This window comes from Larus michahellis, chromosome 8 (genome assembly GCF_964199755.1).
Source record: "Larus michahellis chromosome 8, bLarMic1.1, whole genome shotgun sequence".
In the NCBI taxonomy this organism is placed as follows: Eukaryota; Metazoa; Chordata; class Aves; order Charadriiformes; family Laridae; genus Larus; species Larus michahellis.
In genome coordinates, this window is record NC_133903.1 from 7,941,595 (window position 1) to 7,959,446 (window position 17,852).

Consider the following 17,852-nt stretch of genomic DNA (forward strand, 5'->3'; position numbering starts at 1 on the left):
GCAGCTGGTGAGACAAGAGGTGCTGCAGTGAGGACACGACACATCACCCGCCAGGTGCTCCATCAGTAGAGATCAGCGGGGAGGACGGCCGCGGCGGGAGGGAGGAGCGGGGCGGGGGTGCAGATGGGTCCCGCGCGGTCCCTCCCACGGCTGGTGGCACGCGTGTGTCAGTGATGGAGCGGCAGGCGTGAGCACGGCGGGGTCCCCCGCAGTTACCCCTCAGGAAGGTCACCTCCAGCACAGAGTCAGGGCACGGGGGTGGCTGCCAGTAAAACCAGAAAAGCGGTGGGAAGCGCAGTGCTCTGCGATGAGGCTCGTCCGGCCCCGGGGCCATGCTGCGGGTCTCCCACCCGCCGCCCCCCGGCAGCATCCCAGCCCTGTGCGCAGCCTGTGCTGGTGGTTGGAAGCGCTGGGAGCTACTCTCATTCCGGCTCCTACATAAAGACACAGAAGAAGAGATGGGGAAAGTCTTTTGTCCCTGCTCGCTTTGTTACCGCGATGAAGCAGAACAGGTTCCCGGCCCGCGGGCTGCCCTGCGGCTCACACCGCTGCCGCACGGCGGGGAGCGGGGCATCCCTCCGCCGGCTTTCTTTACTGATGAAGGATCCTGGGTTCTTATATTGTGTCTTCAGTACTCCGGTTTCCCATTCAGCTGAGGCACCATAACCTCCCGCAGCCAGAAGATACCTTAATTGGGCAATCTCTGATACACACACATTTATAAAAATGGCCCGAGCGTTCCCGCCTGTTGGGCTCTGCGGTGCCAATAGCAGGTTAGCAGTGCTAATCGAGACAATAACTTACTTTGTTTTTTTCTTTTTTTTTTGGGCTGGATGTAGCTGCAAAGTTGCTCTTCTTATAAAATTAAAATGATAAGGGGTTGCATACGTGGAATTTTCATTCTTTGAGGTTTGTAACTACTGTATATTTTCTATACCCAACCCTGGAGCAAATCACATCCTCAAATCAATAAAACACTGTGTTGGTCAATGCCATATCATAGCATAATTAAAAAAAAAAAAAAAGTAATCAAGCTTAAAGCAAAAGGAGCTCTTACAGCTGATTGTTTTGTGCAAATTTTGAAATTGTATTGAATGTTTACTTCCATTTCGAGGCATGTTGCTTCCTCCAGGCTCCTTCCTCCCGTGCGTTGCGACTGTGCTTGCAGCGATGGTTTCGCATGCTGAGATACTGCTCTGTTGCTCTCTCCCGCAGTGGCCAGGAGAGGAGGGATGCTCGGCCCGGGAGCACCGCAGCCCTCCCCGTGCTCTCATCCTGTCTCTTTACTGTCCGGTTGCGTGTTTCAAGGCGTTAAACTCCTGTTCTTGTCTTCTTGCCCGCGGTGTGGGGTTGCTTCTCTTGTACAGGGGCTGCCGCAGCCTGGCTGGGGGTGTGCTCCTCGGCAGCGGTGGCTTTAGAAACTGGTGTGGAGATCTGGAGTGCCGGGGACGAAGCCCGGGGACAGCAGAGCTCCCCTGGGGACAGCAGAGCTCTCCCGGCCACGCGCCCTTGGGTGCAGCCGCCGTTCGCTCGCTCGTGCTCCCCCCTTTAACCGCATTTAACTCTGTGCTTTCCGTTTAACAGAAAGACAAACGAGACACTTCCAACTTCGACAAAGAGTTCACCCGGCAGCCGGTGGAGCTCACGCCCACGGACAAACTCTTCATCATGAACTTGGACCAGAACGAGTTTGCTGGATTCTCCTACACTAACCCCGAGTTTGTCATTAACGTGTAGTCGCGGCGCCACCGCCCGCCCTCTCCTCGCAGTCCAAAACTCCAGATCGCCTTGTACATACCGACACTAGTCTTCCGGGATTAGCAGTGCAGACATACATACCCTCATGCGAAACACGCCGACCGCTTGTTTTAGGAGGCCTTCCTATGTCTGTGTCACTTGCTAGCTTGGTTTCCCTAGCTGGAGATGTTTGGGGTTCGAGTTAACAGTCAGTAATACTTCTAGGAACTATAGTTGGTGGTGACTAATAGAGTTTTTAAACAGAAATATACCAAATTGCTACAGTCCTTGTAATTTTTGAAATGGGATGCTGAGATTCCAGTGACCCTAGCTACTCACAAACCGTTTCTGTTGAATGCTAAGCATGGTTGATATCTTAAACCGTTGTGCTGAAGCTTGCGATGGCTGTGAGCTTGTCTTAGAGGAGCCTTTTGTTCAAGACATGGATACATTTGATCAGTGTGGAAAAGTCTGCTTATAGACCTATATTTTTAAAGGCATTGTATATACCGTCAGCCTGGCTCACCGAAGCCGTCTTCCTCCCTCGCCTCCCGCAAGCCCGCGCCTCGCCATACGGCCTTTTCCTACACTCAGGCATTAAGACTCCAAACGAATTCCATGCCAGTTCTTGTAAATCAGAGCAAATCTTTTTCTAAGTGAGAGGTGGGATTTTTTTTTTTATTTTATTTTTTTTTTTAGCATCTGGAACAGTTTGCAGTTTTGATACACTCTATCAGCACTCTCATAAATCTTTCTCCTGTTTTTTTCACAAGACACTGTCGAAATTTAACAGCTCTGTAAAGGATATTAATATTCTACCAAAACAAAACGCATTTATAGTCTGGGTTTACAATTTACCAACTGAAAATACGCCCGCTACAAAAGGGCTGTACTGAGGGCTATTTATAGAGGTAACTTTTCTACTTTACACCCTCTGCTATTATTTTAAAGGCTCGACACCCATGAATTTTACAGCTGTCGTGATTTACCTGATTCCAGCCAAAATTCCTGGGGGGTTTTATTCAGCCACCCGGGACCTTCTGCATCATTTCAAAAATTCTGAATCAGAGGAGACAATTCCAGCGGCTGTTTGTAAGGCAGAGCCGCGCTGTGCCGGCAGGGGCAGGCAGGGGCAGGCAGGGGCGGGCAGGAGCTGCCCGTCAGCATCCGGGTGGCGACTCTCGCTCGCCATTGGGTTCGCAGCAGGGTGAGCCCCGAGCGTGAGCATCCTTTGGGTCACCGGCTGTAATCCCTCTTATTACATACCAGTTTGGTTGATTTGCAACCCATCCCCCATCCCCCCCGCCCTGATATGTATATTTTCTGAACCACGACCAATTCTAATGTAAATACACTTTACTCCACGCCTATAGGGGAAAATGGGGGTGGAATTTTATGAATCACGAGGAATCCTATAAAGGAAATTGTGGTTTGTAGATCTTTTATAAACATCAGACTCTTATCTACCTTTTGAAATTCTTTTCTTCTTTTAATGATTCGTTGAGGAAAAAAGGCTGCTAGCAGCTAAAGCTGATGTCCCGCCTGCCCGGGGAGCGGGTGGCCGGGTGTCCTCGTCCCGTTGTTAAATTGCAGGCAGTGCGTGCGGGGGATGTGGGCTGGGAGTCCCTCGTCTCGGGTACCGACCTGGGCTGGAGGAAAACAAAACAAACCCCAGAAAAACTGCAAATTGTGCCAGATTGACGAGAGGGTTTATGAGACACACTGCATCAGACGAAGCCCAGGGAAGCCTTCGAGCGCGGGGCTGGTTTCTGATGAAGGTTCTCGTAAGTCCAGCACACGTTTCAGAAGATGTCTCGCCATCCTCTGCAGACCACAGCTGATGTTCAGAGCATGTACGTTACCGTAACTTTCAAACCTGTTGCTGCAGAATTAGTATTACTTCAGTGGTGAATGTTTTTAATTTCCGTATCCTCGGCTCTGAAGCCGCTCCCCGGGGTCTGGCCAGGATGCTGCTGTAAGGTCTCCCATGCCAGGGGACACCCCGGGGACGCGGTTACACGCAGGGGCCGCTGTGGGAGGGTGGGGGTGGGGAATTACGTCTTTTCTGTTTGGGACTCTTACGTGTTAGGGTGACACTTCTGCATGGAGCAGGTGTTGCTGGACCACCGAGCAAGCCGGGCAGCCTCGGACGCGGCCCCACGGGAAGCCGCGCTGGCACACAGCCATGCTCAGTTCTGCCACCAGGCAGCTCCGGTGACATCTTCAGGATCTGCAGGGTTAAGATCCGTGCTCCAGGGAGAGCTTGGCAAAGGCTAGGTCCTGTTCAGCAGGACTCGTACCTTGAGCGTTTCTGACGTTGTCCATTCTGCTACTTGCAAAACTCTTATTTCAGGGTTTATTTCCAGATGACCTGTTTCTTCTGCGGAGAAATGGAAAATGGGCTATGCCTGGCCCTGCGCAGACATTGAGATTTGTACGAACTCTTCCAAGGAAGGGCAGAGTGACAGTGGTTGACTCACCGTTTGCTGTAATTTGATGATTTAATCTTCACTATTGGATGGGGAAAGCAGGGAAAGCAGCGCTTCGGGAAGATGCTCAGAGCTGAGAGGCTCCAGGAGAGCCCCCTTAGTCAGTCCCCGGGTGCTCTGATGCACGGATAAAGCCCAATAAACCGATAAGAGCGCGCTGCCAGCCCGCAGTGCACCCACCGCTGCGTGCAGCAGTGCAGTGCCAGGGGACAAGGGGACAGCGTGGGCGAGCAGCGGGTGAGGCAGGAGGAGGGTGCTCAGCGAGGGGACAGAGGATGCATCTCAGCCTGCAGCTGCAGAGGAGAGAAAAATCCCCCGGGGCTTGCGGGATGCACCCTGACCACTCGCCTGCCTGCTGCAGGGGGTTTAGCGGCAAGGCCAGTGTCCCAGGCTGAGCACCCTGGCTGCGGTGCGATGGGCAGTGGGGTCCGGAGGTGGTGGGGTGGGACTCGGAGCCTTGCATCTCCCCAGGTAAGGCAGGAGGAGGGACCAGGGAGGCAGGATGCCTTCAAACGATGGCAAATCCTGATTATTCCCCCCCACCCCCGGGCTGGCTTACACCTGAACGCTGCAGGTAAGTGGAGTTCAGGCTCCTCAGGTGGTTTCCCGGTGGGGCGGGATGGATTAGACAGTCCTGTTCCCCACCCCCAGGGGCTGTGTTTGTCCCATGTCTGCTGGTGGGCGGCTGCTGGGGGCAGCAGAACCTGCACGGCTCCTGCACCCAGCCAGGGGAGCCGAGCAGCAGCGGGGGCTTTGCAAAGGAGATGGCATGCTGTGTGAAGAAGACATGGGGCAGGAAGGCTTGAGGCTCCTGGAGGTGAAGAAATAACTGCTTGCATTTACCCGCTAGCTAAGGATTTCTTTCCCAGCACTGGCATTAGGAAATACACCAGGATGCCGTAGCGCAGGAGCAGATTCCCATTCCTGTCTGTAGGGATGTTCGGGCTGCGAACGCCAGTGCTCCCTGGGCATGCCCTAGCCTTTCACTTGGACATTTTGCCAAAGAAAAGGCGAGAGGACTGCGGCTGTTTCTCCAGGCCGCCTTCATTCCTGGTGTAAAGCGCTGCCCAGCTTGGGCAGCGGGGAGGCTGCCGGCGGCCCGCGGCGACGGAGCGCTGCTGGAGAGCACGGGGACAGCGGAGGAGCAAAGGGAATGGAGGAGACCCTGAGCAAGGACCTGCCTGAAGTGAAGGGCAGAGGCAGGGCTGGCTGCTTGGGCTCAGCCTGAGGTGTTGCCTGGTCCTAGTGGTCTGCAGGGCGCTGCCGAGGGCTGCGGGGGCTGTAGGCAGGCAAGGGGGGATTGGAAACCCCAATCCGCTCCGACTCTGCTGTCCTGCAGCTGCGTATGGCTTTTTGGGACACAGCTGGTCCCAACCCAGCCATTACACTATCGAGGTTTGTCCGTGCCCGGGCTGTCGGTGACCCAAACGTAGCTGCTCTCGGCCCGTGGGTGCCAGGGGACTGCCCCAACGCGCTGCCATTTGCACATGGCGAGGGGGACCTGCTGCTGCTCCTGCTCATGTCTCCTCTGGCTGGACATCTGAGCAGCCTTCTCTTGAGAAGAGAGCCGTCACCAAAGGAATTATTGATCCATTCAGTCCATTTAATGAATAAATGCAAGTTTGCATAGTGGCCAACCCGTACAGGTCATCTCGAAGATGGGAAGATGAGCGAGGGCTCTGGGCAGTAGATACGCCCTGATGATTATGAATGAATCCCGGGAGCTCTAGCACAAGTGATGAACTAGGGTGGTTTCTAGCGCCGAGCGCGAGGATCTAGCGGTTCAAAAGGCAGGGCTTACGTCTTGGGGGGTGGAACGAACTCATACCAACAAGTGCTGCAGCTTCTCTGCTGTCGCAGAAGCAGGTGAGCCACTGCGCCTGCCGCAGCAAAAGAAGCCACAAGCATCTTGCTCCATGCATGGAAGTGTCACCCAAGCTGTTTTATTTCTGATCACGTTCAAAGTGGCAATTAAAACAAGGAAAAAAAAGAGAAAAAAAAAAAAAAGAAAATGTTTATTGTTGAACAGTTTGTGTTTGTGAATTTGATTTCACCTGCAAGTATTTGATGACTTTTCTACATCCTAGACTACCTGCTGTGTGTTGTCAAAAGATTCTCATAAAGACCTCCTTTTAGATGGGCATATACTCTTTATTCTATTTGCTGCATGTATGAAAAAAATAAAATATATAATTTTAAAGAAACCCTGAGAGCTTGACTTCCTTTGCCCGCGGGACTCCGATGGCTTGCAGGGGGAGAGCTGGGCATGGCGTGGGATCCCTGGTCACCTGGAGGGGCCTCACCGAGCCCTGTTACAGCAGCAAATACTGAGATATCACAGTTTTTCTGTAAAAAAATACAAATCTGTACAGCGAGGGAATATTAGCAAATGGAGCCTGGCTGAATGCAGGTCCCAAACTGGAGATCTGCAGCTGTGGCTGAACTTAAAATATAGACCAAGGAGGGAGGGAGGGGGGGAAGGTGTTGGTTGTTTGGATCTTCAGTTAATTGTGAATTGAGATGAATTAATTGCTAATTAAGATGAGTTAATTAACACGATTACAGATGCTCTTCCCACCACCCTCTGAATGCTGGTTCCCAGTCCCTATAAGACAGGCGGGGTGGCGGGGGTGAGCCCTGGTGCTGGGGAGGTGGGGTGCCGGGTCAGACCCTCTGCAGGCATGTGGCACAGTGTCACCCTGCCACTGCAGCGAGGGCAGGCAGCAGCAGGCTTCGAGGGTCGGCGCTCTGAGCATCCCCCAGCATCTGCTTGTGCCCCTAACGGGGCTGCGAAGGGTTTCCTGGCCGAGCGCACCGTCACGCAGCTCTCTGCTCGCTTGCACGGAGAGCTGCGTGGCGCAGGCCTGCTTTTCTCCGTTGAGGAAATTCAGTTTTTGAGCAAGCGCCCTTGTGAAAGCAGGTGAGCATGCTAGGAATGGCATCTCCTTCTCCCTTCGAGGACTTCAGCTAAGCCTCCAGCAAGAAGTCCTCCTCGCCTCTCCCACCTGGGGTAGCTGGTGGTCTCTGGAGGTTTGTGTGGGGGTGGGAAAACCGCAGGGCTCGATTGGCCCCAGCACTGCCCACGTACTGCTGGCATCTCTCCTCCAGGCTGGACAGTCCTGGTCGGTCACCCTGCCCCCTGAGCAGCAGCCGCTGCTGCCGGCCCCATGGCTTCTCCCCTGCAGCCCCCGGCCGTGGGGCAGGGCAGCTGCAGGACGGGGTGCTCTGTGGGGCTATGCCAGGAAGATGTCCTGTGGCCCCAGAGCAGGGTTTCGAGGTGGTTGGTTGAGCTCCTCCCCAGCTCCGCTGATGTGCCCGTTCCCAGCATGTCGGAAATGCTTCCCAGCCTCACTTATCCTGGCTTGTGTAAGTGAAACATTTGCTTTTGTGACACTTCCCTTAATTATGGGTGCTAATGACAAAACCATTGTGACAAATGACTCAGCTTTTGATAGTGAAGTTAATTAATTCTGAAGTTAGAGTCTCCATCGGAGTATCTGGCAAAACCCAATTAAGAAGTCTGCTTACGCAGTGTAACACGGGCAGCAAAAACCCAAGTCCCCACAACATGTCAGGTAAAATCCTCCCCACCGCTGCGAGGGGATGATGCGCTCGGAGTGAGGAGCATAAAGGCCAGGCATCAGCACAGCGTTTGCCTCCCGAGCCATCCCTCCATCCATCAAAGGCATCAGGAGGAACACAGCCTCATTAATGTTTGAATGAGTGACCAGAAGCAGCTTTGCGTTAGACTCTGACCTTCAAGAGCCGTCTCCCTGAAGCCATCTTTCATCTCTTTCATTTGCATTACAATCCTGTTTGCCTCATTATTCGTTACCCACTTCTTCTTCAAAGAATTTAAATCAAATCAATTAAATTGCGGTGGGTCGGAGCAGCAGCAAACCTTTTATGGTGGCTCAGCACGGTCCGGCTGGACTCGGACTACAAAATATCTTTTAATCTGCTGCTATTTGTTCTTTTATTACTTCTGAGGTACCGCTGCCTCATAGAATCCCTTTGATAGTCTTCCTCCTTTCCCACCCATCCCATGCTGGCATGCTCCATGGTCTTTGTATGACCTTGGGGAAGGGATTCCCTCAGCTTCCATCCCACAGCCCAGGATCGGGCTGTTCCCGGTGGGGTAGCTGAGATCACAGAATGGCCGGGGTTGGAAGGGACCTCTGGAGATCATCTAGTCCAGCCCCTGCCAGAGCAGGGTCACCCAGAGCAGGTGGCACAGGAACGCGTCCAGGCGGGTTTGGAATGTCTCCAGAGACGGAGACTCCCCCACCTCCCTGGGCAGCCTGTGCCAGGGCTCTGCCACCCTCAGGGTAAAGAAGTTCCTCCTCACGTTTAGGTGGAACTTCCTATGGTCAAGTTTGTGCCCGTTACCTCTTGTCCTGTCGCTGGGCACCACTGAAAAGAGCCTGGCCCCATCCTCCCGACACCCACCCTTTAAGTATTTGTAAGCGTTGATGAGATCCCCCCTCAGTCGTCTTTTTTCCAGACTAAAAAGACCCAAATCCCTCAGCCTTTCTTCCTAAGAGAGGTGTTCCAGTCCCCTGATCGTCGTGGTAGCCCTTTGCTGCACCCCCTCCAGCAGTTCACTGTTCTTCTTGAACCGGGGAGCCCGGAACTGGACACAGCACTCCAGATACGAGTTGGGGAGCTGCTGAACTGTACGCAGCACCTCGTACCCATGGAGCCAGCACGGAGCAGCTGGGGGAACCCTGTGGCACTGGCGTGATGTTAGCTGTCCCATGTCACCCCCTTCCCTCTCCTGGACTTGGTTTGTCTACCCAGGGTATCGGTACAGAGGGAAAAAACAGCGGAGGCACTGGAGGGGCAGGGCAGTGTGTGCCGCTGGTGCGTGCGGACGCAGAGGTGTGGGCAGAGTGAGCGGCTGTTCGCATGCGGCGGCTGTAAGCGTATTCACCTGGGTCTCCCCAGAGCCTGCGTGCTGCTTGCTCGCCCATGCATGACCACTCCCGCACTCCCTCCACGTCTTCCCAGAGCGAAGCGGCTTAATAAGGATGGATTTCTGCTTTTCTCCCCTGCTACTAAACTGTTGGAAGCCCAGCGGGGAGCTGCAGAGCTGGTCGGCAACCAGACAAGCTCGCACCCAGAGAGCTAGCTTGTGCCACACGCACTTGGGCTGGTGGCGCCTATGGCATTGCTCACTCTTGTCGCATCTAGGAGAACCTCCCTGAACTCCGTAGCGCATCACGTAAGGACGCACCAGCCTCACCACTGGAGTCCTGTTAGAGCCAGTAGATTGCAACCAGCGTTTCCAAAGCATGTGCAGATATAAATAATCCCCTCGTAGGAGTGGGGAAGGATGAACACATGTGCCAGAGGCTCTGGAGTCCTTATCCCCTTGCAGCCCCCGGGAGCAGGGAGATGAAGTGAAGACTAGGCAAGGCTGGAGCTCAGCATCTCACTGCATTGCTAATGACCTAAACTCGCCTTGTATCAGAGCCTCTCTTCCTTCAAGGAAAAAAACCTAATCCAGCTAGGGATTATTTCTGACTACTTACTTTCTGTCACTTTGCCAATTTAAATGCAGCAGAGCTTTCATTGCTGGATTTGGAAGGACAAAGCCTAACAGATCTCAGTTTAGGACATTTTTGCCTGCAAGGACAGCTTTTTTTTTTTTTTTTTTTGCACGAGTTGTACAATCTTTGCAGCACGAGCTGGTTTCTGCTGTTTGTTTCTACTTTGCCCAGCTCAGAAGGGTCCAGGTCGGTGAGCAGGTAGGTGATGATGGATAAGGCAGTGAATAGCAAGGGGTGACCGGGCCCGGAGCTGGAGGAGCCAGGGCTGCACAGGGCAAGGCACCAGGCTGTGACGCTGCCCTCCGGAGTCTGAGCTGCAAAGCGGGGTGGCAAAGTCCCCAAATTCTTGATGGCTGCTCGTCTTAGTGCATGTCCCCTGGGGTGGCAGAGCTCTGGGCTCACTCCTGGGAATGGCTACTCCAAGCAACGAGCAGTGAGAGGGGTGCAGGCCTTGGGGAGGGGTGCCCCCGCCACCACCCCGTACAAGGGCCAGCACGATCCGACACGGACTTTGATTCTGTTTGAGCTTGCTTTGTTAAAAGCCTAGGAAACGGTACATGTGCACTCTGCACACACCTACACACACTATGTTAAAATAACACAATTAAGGCTGCAAAATCCCCCACTCAGAATGCAATTTGCAGCCCCTTCGCCGTAGGTGTGAGATATCTTCGCTGCCTCCTCCCCGGGACGCCTGCATCTGCGCAGGATGGGGGCCGGGCAGGGTGCCGGTGTCAGGCTCTGCCCCACGCGCTGCGGGAGCTGGGTGACAGGCAGTGGGAGCGGTGGGGGTGGCAGGACGAGGGAGCGTAATGCCATGGCTGAGACAGCTGTCCCGGAGAAGCACCGTCCCTCCCTGCACCTTGCTCCGAGTTGACTGCGTTGGTACCCATCGAATCACTCAGGAACAGCATCCTGGTGCAGCCGTGAGTGGGGCTCACCTTGGTGTCCAACCTGTGATGCCAAGATGTGACCTGTGACCATCATGTGCCACTGTCAATGCCAGTCACAGAAAATAGGCAACTATAACCCTTCCTCAAAAACTGCACAGAAAAAAGCCCTGTGATTCAGCTTGGGTGGATGCTTCTGGCCACAATCCCTGGGTCTCCATCCTCACCCTCATCAGCGAGGGCTGTCTTTCCCCCAGCACACTCAGCACTGCAGCTCTCTGGGTGGGAACGCTGGAGAAGCGGGAACTGGTGCGCCCGGGAGGGCCTGGGCAAACCTGCCTCTGCCTCCAGCTTGAGCTCTGAACAGAAGCCGTAACCCCAGCAAAGGGCCCGTAACGAAGCAGGGGAATAAATCAGGGTGATCCACAGCTGGGCAGCCGGTACAGCGGGCACACTGCGTGTGGCAGGGCGCAGGGGAAGAAATAGCACGGCATTGCAATCAGCGTGCCCTGCCTAATGAGTATGCACAAAGAAAGTGATTTAAGGTTCAGGCGGCTACTTAATTTTCATGCTTCTTAATTTCTCAGTACCTGATTTTTTGGTACCCTTCATAATTTTCTGTTTGCATTTGGGGAGTAAATAACTAGTATTTACATGTGAGTGCATACAAATGAGAACTGTGGAAGTACACACTATCGGGTAAATCATATGATTTCCTATCTCACCCATACCCCTTAAAAGGCTATTAATTTAAGAGGTGGGTATATTATAGGGCTTATTTGAAAGGTCGCATGAGTCATAAGCTCATCCAACTGGCTGCAAAAATGTTTTTGAGAGACATGAGGAGACAGCAGAGAGGCACAGGGAGAGAGTGAGGGGTTTAACTGGTGGCAAACAATTAAGGAGCTTGACGTGGAAAACACCCCAAGGTACAGCATCTGTCTGCTGGCACCTGCGCTGCCTTTGGTCAGTCACAGCACTTGGGCAGGTGACAAAAACGGGTCTCCTCGGGGCAGGCAGCACCCGCGGGGTCCGGGTCAGCGTGGGCCGGTGCCGGGGCATCCCCCGGTGCCGCTGGTGCTGTTCCCCCACCACCACCCGGGTCTGCACCAGCGTGACCCTGAGCCCCTCGCAGCCAGCCGGTGCCCGGAGCCCAGTGCCGGGGCAGCAGCTCCAGTGCCGGGGCGGACCGCGCTCCAGGGCTCCCGGCGGGGACCGGGGACCCGAGCTGCCCCGTACCGGGGGGCTGGGGGCGGGTGTCTGCCCGGCGCCACCGGGGCGGTGCCGGCACCCCGAGTCGGGTTCCCCGCCCGGTCCCGGTCCCTCAGGGCAGTGCCGGTCCCGATGCCAGCACTCCGGGGTGGGGTCCCCCGCCCGGTCCCAGTCCCCCGGGGTGGTCACGGTCCCGATGCCAGCACCCCAGGGTGGGGTGCCCGCCCGGTCCCCGGTCCCCGGTCCCCCATCCCGGGGCAGTCCCCGCCCGGTCTCGGCATCCCAGGGTGTGCTCCCCGTCCCGCTTCCCCCTTTCCCCCCACCCCGGGACGGTCCCCATCCCCGGGCGGTGCCCCCGCCGCCGGCCGGGCGGGGGGCGGGGGGGGTGCGGTTTCCAAGCGGGGCGGCCCCCCCGCGGCCCGCCCTCCGCTGCCCCCCGCCCCCGCCGCCCCCCGCGGATGCCTTGGCCGGGCGGCGCGGGGGAGGCGCCGGGAGAGGCGCCGCGCTCCCGCCGCGGGCGCACGGCGGAGCCGCTCCGCGCCGCCGCTCGGGCCATGCCGGCCGGGCCACCGGGGGCTCGGCGGCCCCGCTCAGCGCCCGCGCCGCCGCTGCCGCTGCCGCTGCCGCCGCCGGGGGGGCCCGGCTCGCCGCGGGCCGCGGGGGCATGAGGCGCCGAGCGCGGAGCGCGGCGGCGGGCGGCGGCGCCGGCCCTTCCCCTGCGAGCCGCCGCCGTAGGATGAAGCAGCATGAGGATGTGTGACAGAGGCGTCCAGATGCTCATCACCACGGTGGGAGCCTTCGCAGCCTTCAGCCTGATGACCATCGCCGTGGGCACCGACTACTGGCTCTACTCGCGCGGCGTGTGCAGGACTAAGTCCACCAGCGACAACGACACGAGCCGCAAGAACGAGGAGGTGATGACCCACTCGGGGCTCTGGAGGACGTGCTGCCTGGAAGGTACCGACCGCCCCGCCGACCCCCACCTCCGACACCCTCCCCCCCCCCGCTACCCCGGCCCCGCGGGGGGCCCTGCCCAAAAGTTCGGGGGAGGGCAGGGGCATCCCGGGACCCTCCACCCACCCCAGAGCCGGATCCCCGGCGAGCCCCAGGCACCCGCGGCCAGCGAGCGGAGCCGCCCGTCCTTCCCGGCCCCGCCGCCCCCTTCCCCGGGCAGGGAGACGCCGCTTGCTGTGGCGCCGCCGCGGGCGAGGGTGAAACTTGTCGGGTGGCTGCCGCACGCAGGACGCGGGGTGCGGGTGGAGCCGGGCCCCGGGGACGGCCGCGGGGTGCCGGGGTCCCCCCGTGCCCGGGGACCGGCGCTGCCCCTGAGCAGCCGCGCTGTGCATCCTCCCGGCAGCGCCGTGCGCCTCCTTGCTCTCGGGGAGACGGGAGAGCGTCAGGATGAGAGGCCACAGGTCCCTCTCCCGGCCCCAGGGGCTGCTTTAATGTGAATCGCTCAGCAAGCGGAGCCCCTCAGCCTCCCCCCCTCTCCGAAGCTCCGCAGGCACCGTGTCCCTGTCACGGGGAAATCCATCGCACACGGCATTTTTACAGCCGAGCCCCGCCACCGGTGACAGCCCTTCCCCTCTGAACAGCGGAGTGGGGCAAGGTGTGCTGATGGTGATGCCCCGTTGCACCTTGTCCCTCGGGGTCTGCGCCCCACGGCTGCCCCACGGCTGGGCTGCTCTGCCACGGCTGCCCCACGGCCGGCCTCACCGCTTCGCCCCATTGCTTCACTCCTGCAGCAGCACCCGGCCGGAGAGGCCACGGCAGCTGCTGCCCTCCTGCAGCGCAGGCCATGCTTTGGGGGCAATTTCTGACCCAAAGCTACTGGTTGAGGTTAATATGAGCAACAACAGGCTGTACTTAAACGTGAGCTTGAACGGAGCCAGGTGCAGCCACCCACAGCAAAAAATGGCTGATGGAATCACACTGGGCCATAACTTTTAAAATTAGTGGCAGTAGTTGGTGTCCTGTGTACTCGAGAGGGACCTGCCCCACTGTCCTGCAGGGCCATGGGGGCATCAGGCTCCCCCCTAGCCTGGCAGCGACACCTCTGACAGTGGGGGCAAACAAGCCGCGGTGGCCGAGCTGCTCCCTCCACGTTGGAAAGTTCTCGGTGAGTCACGGCCACGGATACAGAAATACTGTGTCTGTTCCCGGTGCTCGGTCCTAAACCCAGTGAAGTCAGTCGGAGCTTTCTTATTGATTCAGGGAGGGTTTGGATCATGCTCTAATTCCATAATAAATAATTTGAGATAATCTGTCTCCCCTCTTGGGTGGAGGGAGCCGAGGAGGGAGCAGCCAGGGCTGTGAAAGATGGGATCGCTGGAGGCATGAGTAATTTCCAAAATTCTTGGGTTTGCTGGCTGTATTTTTTTTTCAGCGAATGTTTTATGTTTCCCTCACTGTGATAAATCACTGCTTTGGAAGGAGCCGGCGAGGCCCTGGTCTCCTGGGCACAGCACACTCAGGAAAGGGCTTAACAGTGCCCTGCCAGAGCTGAATCACAGTCCATCGCCTGGAGCTCGGGCGTGGGGCTGGGAGCAGCGGGGCACGTGCTCGCCATGGGGTCATCACTCCCCACTGCACCTTCTCCCCCCAGGCCAGTGGTCCTGCAGCAGGAGCACCGTGCCGGTGATGCTCGGCCATACTCGTGGCACGGTCGAGGCCTCGCGCTGGGCACAGGCTCCGTCATCCCTTGTGTGTGTCTGACTGCGGGTGGGCAATGGGGTCTGCGGGTGGGCACATATCACCAAATCGGCAGCTGGGTGAGGAGGGTCACAGATGGTGTCTGGGGTGAGCAGGCGGGGCTGCGATGGTGCTGGGGGGACGTGGCGGGGGCTGCCCATCGCCCTCCTGAATTTTGCTGGAGAAGCGCACTGGTGTTCTCACAGGCTGTTAACTGACGCGATGCTGGGAAAGGAAAATTTCGCCCAGCCGAGCCGTGCAGAGCTCAGGCACGTTCCGCCCGGAGGAAGGACAGTGCTGCAGCGGGGGCTGCGGTCCCCCCGCAGCAGAGGATCGCTGCTGCAGCTGCTCGGTCGCTCTTCCACCAGCGTGCCCTGCGCCGGGGGAGCACGGGGTGCTGAGCCCCTGCACCCACTGCTTTTATGTGCAGCAGGTCCTGCCTGATTCCTGCTGGCAGGGCCTCATTGTGTCTTTAATTTCTGTGCACTCGTATCAAGCTTGAAAAGCAGCCATAGGTTGCACTTTATCATCCTGTGCTAGGAGTGGACACGGTCAGTCGAAAGGGCCGGTTCTCCTGCGGTGCAGAAGATGCTTTTAGCACCGAGCAGTGCTCTCTGCCCATCGGGGAGCGCCTCGGCCTTGAACTTTCCGCCGCTAACGGGGGTTTAATGTGTGTAACGACGGAGGAATTAAGTGGTGAGCTGCGGTCGCTTGTCTCACTGCGTGTGCGTGGCAGATTATTAGCACGACCGACGTGAGCGCTGGGTGCACGCTCCGTCGCAGATGCTCTTTAAATCCGTGTCAGTCACGCGCAGTGCCTGCGTGGGAGCCGCTGGCACCACGTGAGCATCAAAAGCCCATAGGCGAGAGTGGATAAATCTTGAATGAAGCCACCGCAGACCTATGTAGAGACACCCACGCTGGAAAACACAAATTAGTGGTTGACTCAATATCGGGAGCCCAGGCGGGCGTTCCCAGGCTGCTATGCCAGGATAGCCTCGGCTTTAAATTGCAGCGTTTGAATTCTAATTAGCACTTTTACAACATGCAGATACTTAGTAGGTGTCTTCTTGTGCTTCCCGCTCAAACGTGACCAGCGTTTGTCGGTGTGTGTCCCCCGTGGCTGCTTATTGTCAGTTGTTTTCCACTGTGACTTCCTTCTTTACATGAAAGGTAGAGAGACGCACGGAACTTCAGGGAGTGCGCTGAAGTTGAGAAATAGCTGCTTAGGCTTGTGTTGGGTTTAGGCAAGTAAAAGAAAGAACTTTTGTTTTTCATCAAACTTAATTAAATCCGGCATCGTTAAATGCAGGGAGCCTCCTTGTCCTCCCTGCTGTGTGGTATAGATTGGGACCGGCTCCATGGCATCGTGCGGAGCTGAAACAGGCAGAAATAGCAGGAGGATTTGGCCAAGGCTGCTTGAAATACCATGTTTTAAGGCGATGTGGTACTTTTCCTTTCCTCCTTCGTTTCCCTCATCAGAATAAAGTGCTCTGTCATTTCGGGGGGACCACGAGTGTTGCTCTGCCATCCCGGAGGATGCGCGGTGTCCTACCGTCCCTCTGGGGTGCCATTAGCTGCGGGGGGACGCAGGGCGGTTTCCAGAGGACACGGGTTGGTTTCCAGAGGACACGGGGCGGTTTCCAGAGGACAAGTCTGCCTATGGCTGCGTGAGGGTGTGGGGACCCAGAGCCGTTCCTCATCCGAGCTGTCCCGCTCGGAACTGTCCTGGTCCCCCCGCTCCGGTGTCCCCCACAGCAGCGTCAACACAGCCTTCACCAAGCCGGTAATTCCTCCCTGCCAAACCTGGTGAGCTCCGCTTGGGTTTTGGTTTTGTGTTGGGGGGAAGGGGATCCTCTCCGGATGAAAAGCGAATATTGGGAGTATTGTCAGCTGACCCCTGCAGCCCAGAGGACCCTGCTGAGCCATTTCTACACCTGACCTGCAACTCCTGCTTGGCTCCCGGTGGGGTTTAGGTAGATGGTCAGTCCTGGAGGCTGCAGCTGAGGGTGAATCTGCTGTGTCCCAAGGCCAGCTGTTACACTGGGAAAAGAAATGAACCCCTAACCTCTGCTGTTTGCCTCTTTAATCCACAATTATTTCATGTTTTCTTTAATGCTCTTGATAAAGACATTGTTAGAGCTCAACACTATTGTGGTAACAGGCAATCCGGTGTAGAAACATCCCATTGGATGACAATGTACAATCTCTGCAATCTGCCTCCCAGCCCCTTTAATACTGCGCTGTTGATTCTGCTTAATACCGGTCTTCTACTTATTCAGGAGAGCTGAATCAAATGCCTCGTGGAACTCTAAATGTATTATGTTACTGATTTCCTTTATCAACCAAATTTGTAACCACATCAAGAAAAAATTATGAAGTTTGACAGATCTATTTTCTGCCGGGCTGTTTGACATTTATCACATCCCCCGGTTCCTCCCTGCCCCTGCCCCCCCTCAGCTAACCCACAGGCGATGCTGGGGGATGCAGCTCCTACCATTGCCCGTTTCCGTCGCTCGTGGCACGGTCTGATTAAACATTAAACCGGCTTTTCCTCTCTTCTCGAAATTCAACAGAATGCCAAGATTTATTAAAATCCATTTTAAGATCTTCAGAAAACTTCTCAGCCTGCTCTCTGCAGGCTCTTGGGAGAAAGTTCTCTGGTCCTACCAATTTCATGTTTACACTTAATAGTCGCTGTCTAGCATCCTCCCTAACTCCTGGCGGAATACAGGAGCCTATTTGTCTCCAAGAACAGAACAGAAGTATCTGATGAATAAATAATTGTGTGTCACTTCTGCTTCATGACTGACAGTTGCACAGTCATGATCTGGTAGTGATTTACATCGGCGGTAAAGCTCCTTTCTTCTAATGGGACTAAAGAATTCCTACTGGTTTTGCTTAAGCCTTTCGGTTGCAGATTTATTTTAACTGGTCCCATTAGCTTCTCTTATCAGCCAGCTGCGTGTCCTAACTGCTGTTTGCAATACCAAAAGTCCTGGTTTTTAATTGTTTTAAGTGCAATTTTCCGTTCCCCTCTCGGCAGGCCTTGGGGCGGCAGGGGAGCGCTCTGCCCTCGCTCCTGAGCAGCAGTCGTGTTTCTGCGTTTCCCCCAACTGGTTTTGTCCGTGCTTGCTTTTTGGCTCTGCTGAGCTGAGCTGAGCTGAGCTGGTTTGCGCCGAAGGCGTTAAATTGGGCTGGAAGCAGCTGCCCCTGGACAGCCACCAGCTCTTCCCCTGCTCTCAGCTCCTCTCAGTCCTTCTGAGTGAGGCCAAGCAGAG

The 17,852-nt window shown here is 56.2% G+C and overlaps 2 protein-coding genes across 2 annotated transcripts in view; both read left to right on the forward strand.

Annotated features, from left to right (window-relative positions):
* The window catches only part of PRKCB (protein kinase C beta), a 137,904-nt gene extending 134,275 nt beyond the window's left edge, over window positions 1-3,629 (forward strand). Inside the window, exon 17 of the mRNA XM_074598568.1 lies at window positions 1,585-3,629. Within this exon, the coding sequence (XP_074454669.1) occupies window positions 1,585-1,737 (153 nt within the window). The 3' untranslated portion in view covers window positions 1,738-3,629. The remainder of the gene's footprint in view (window positions 1-1,584) is intronic.
* An 8,902-nt stretch (window positions 3,630-12,531) lies between these two features.
* Window positions 12,532-17,852, forward strand: part of CACNG3 (calcium voltage-gated channel auxiliary subunit gamma 3) — a 32,455-nt gene continuing 27,134 nt past the window's right edge. Inside the window, exon 1 of the mRNA XM_074598569.1 lies at window positions 12,532-12,837. Within this exon, the coding sequence (XP_074454670.1) occupies window positions 12,627-12,837 (211 nt within the window). The 5' untranslated portion in view covers window positions 12,532-12,626. The remainder of the gene's footprint in view (window positions 12,838-17,852) is intronic.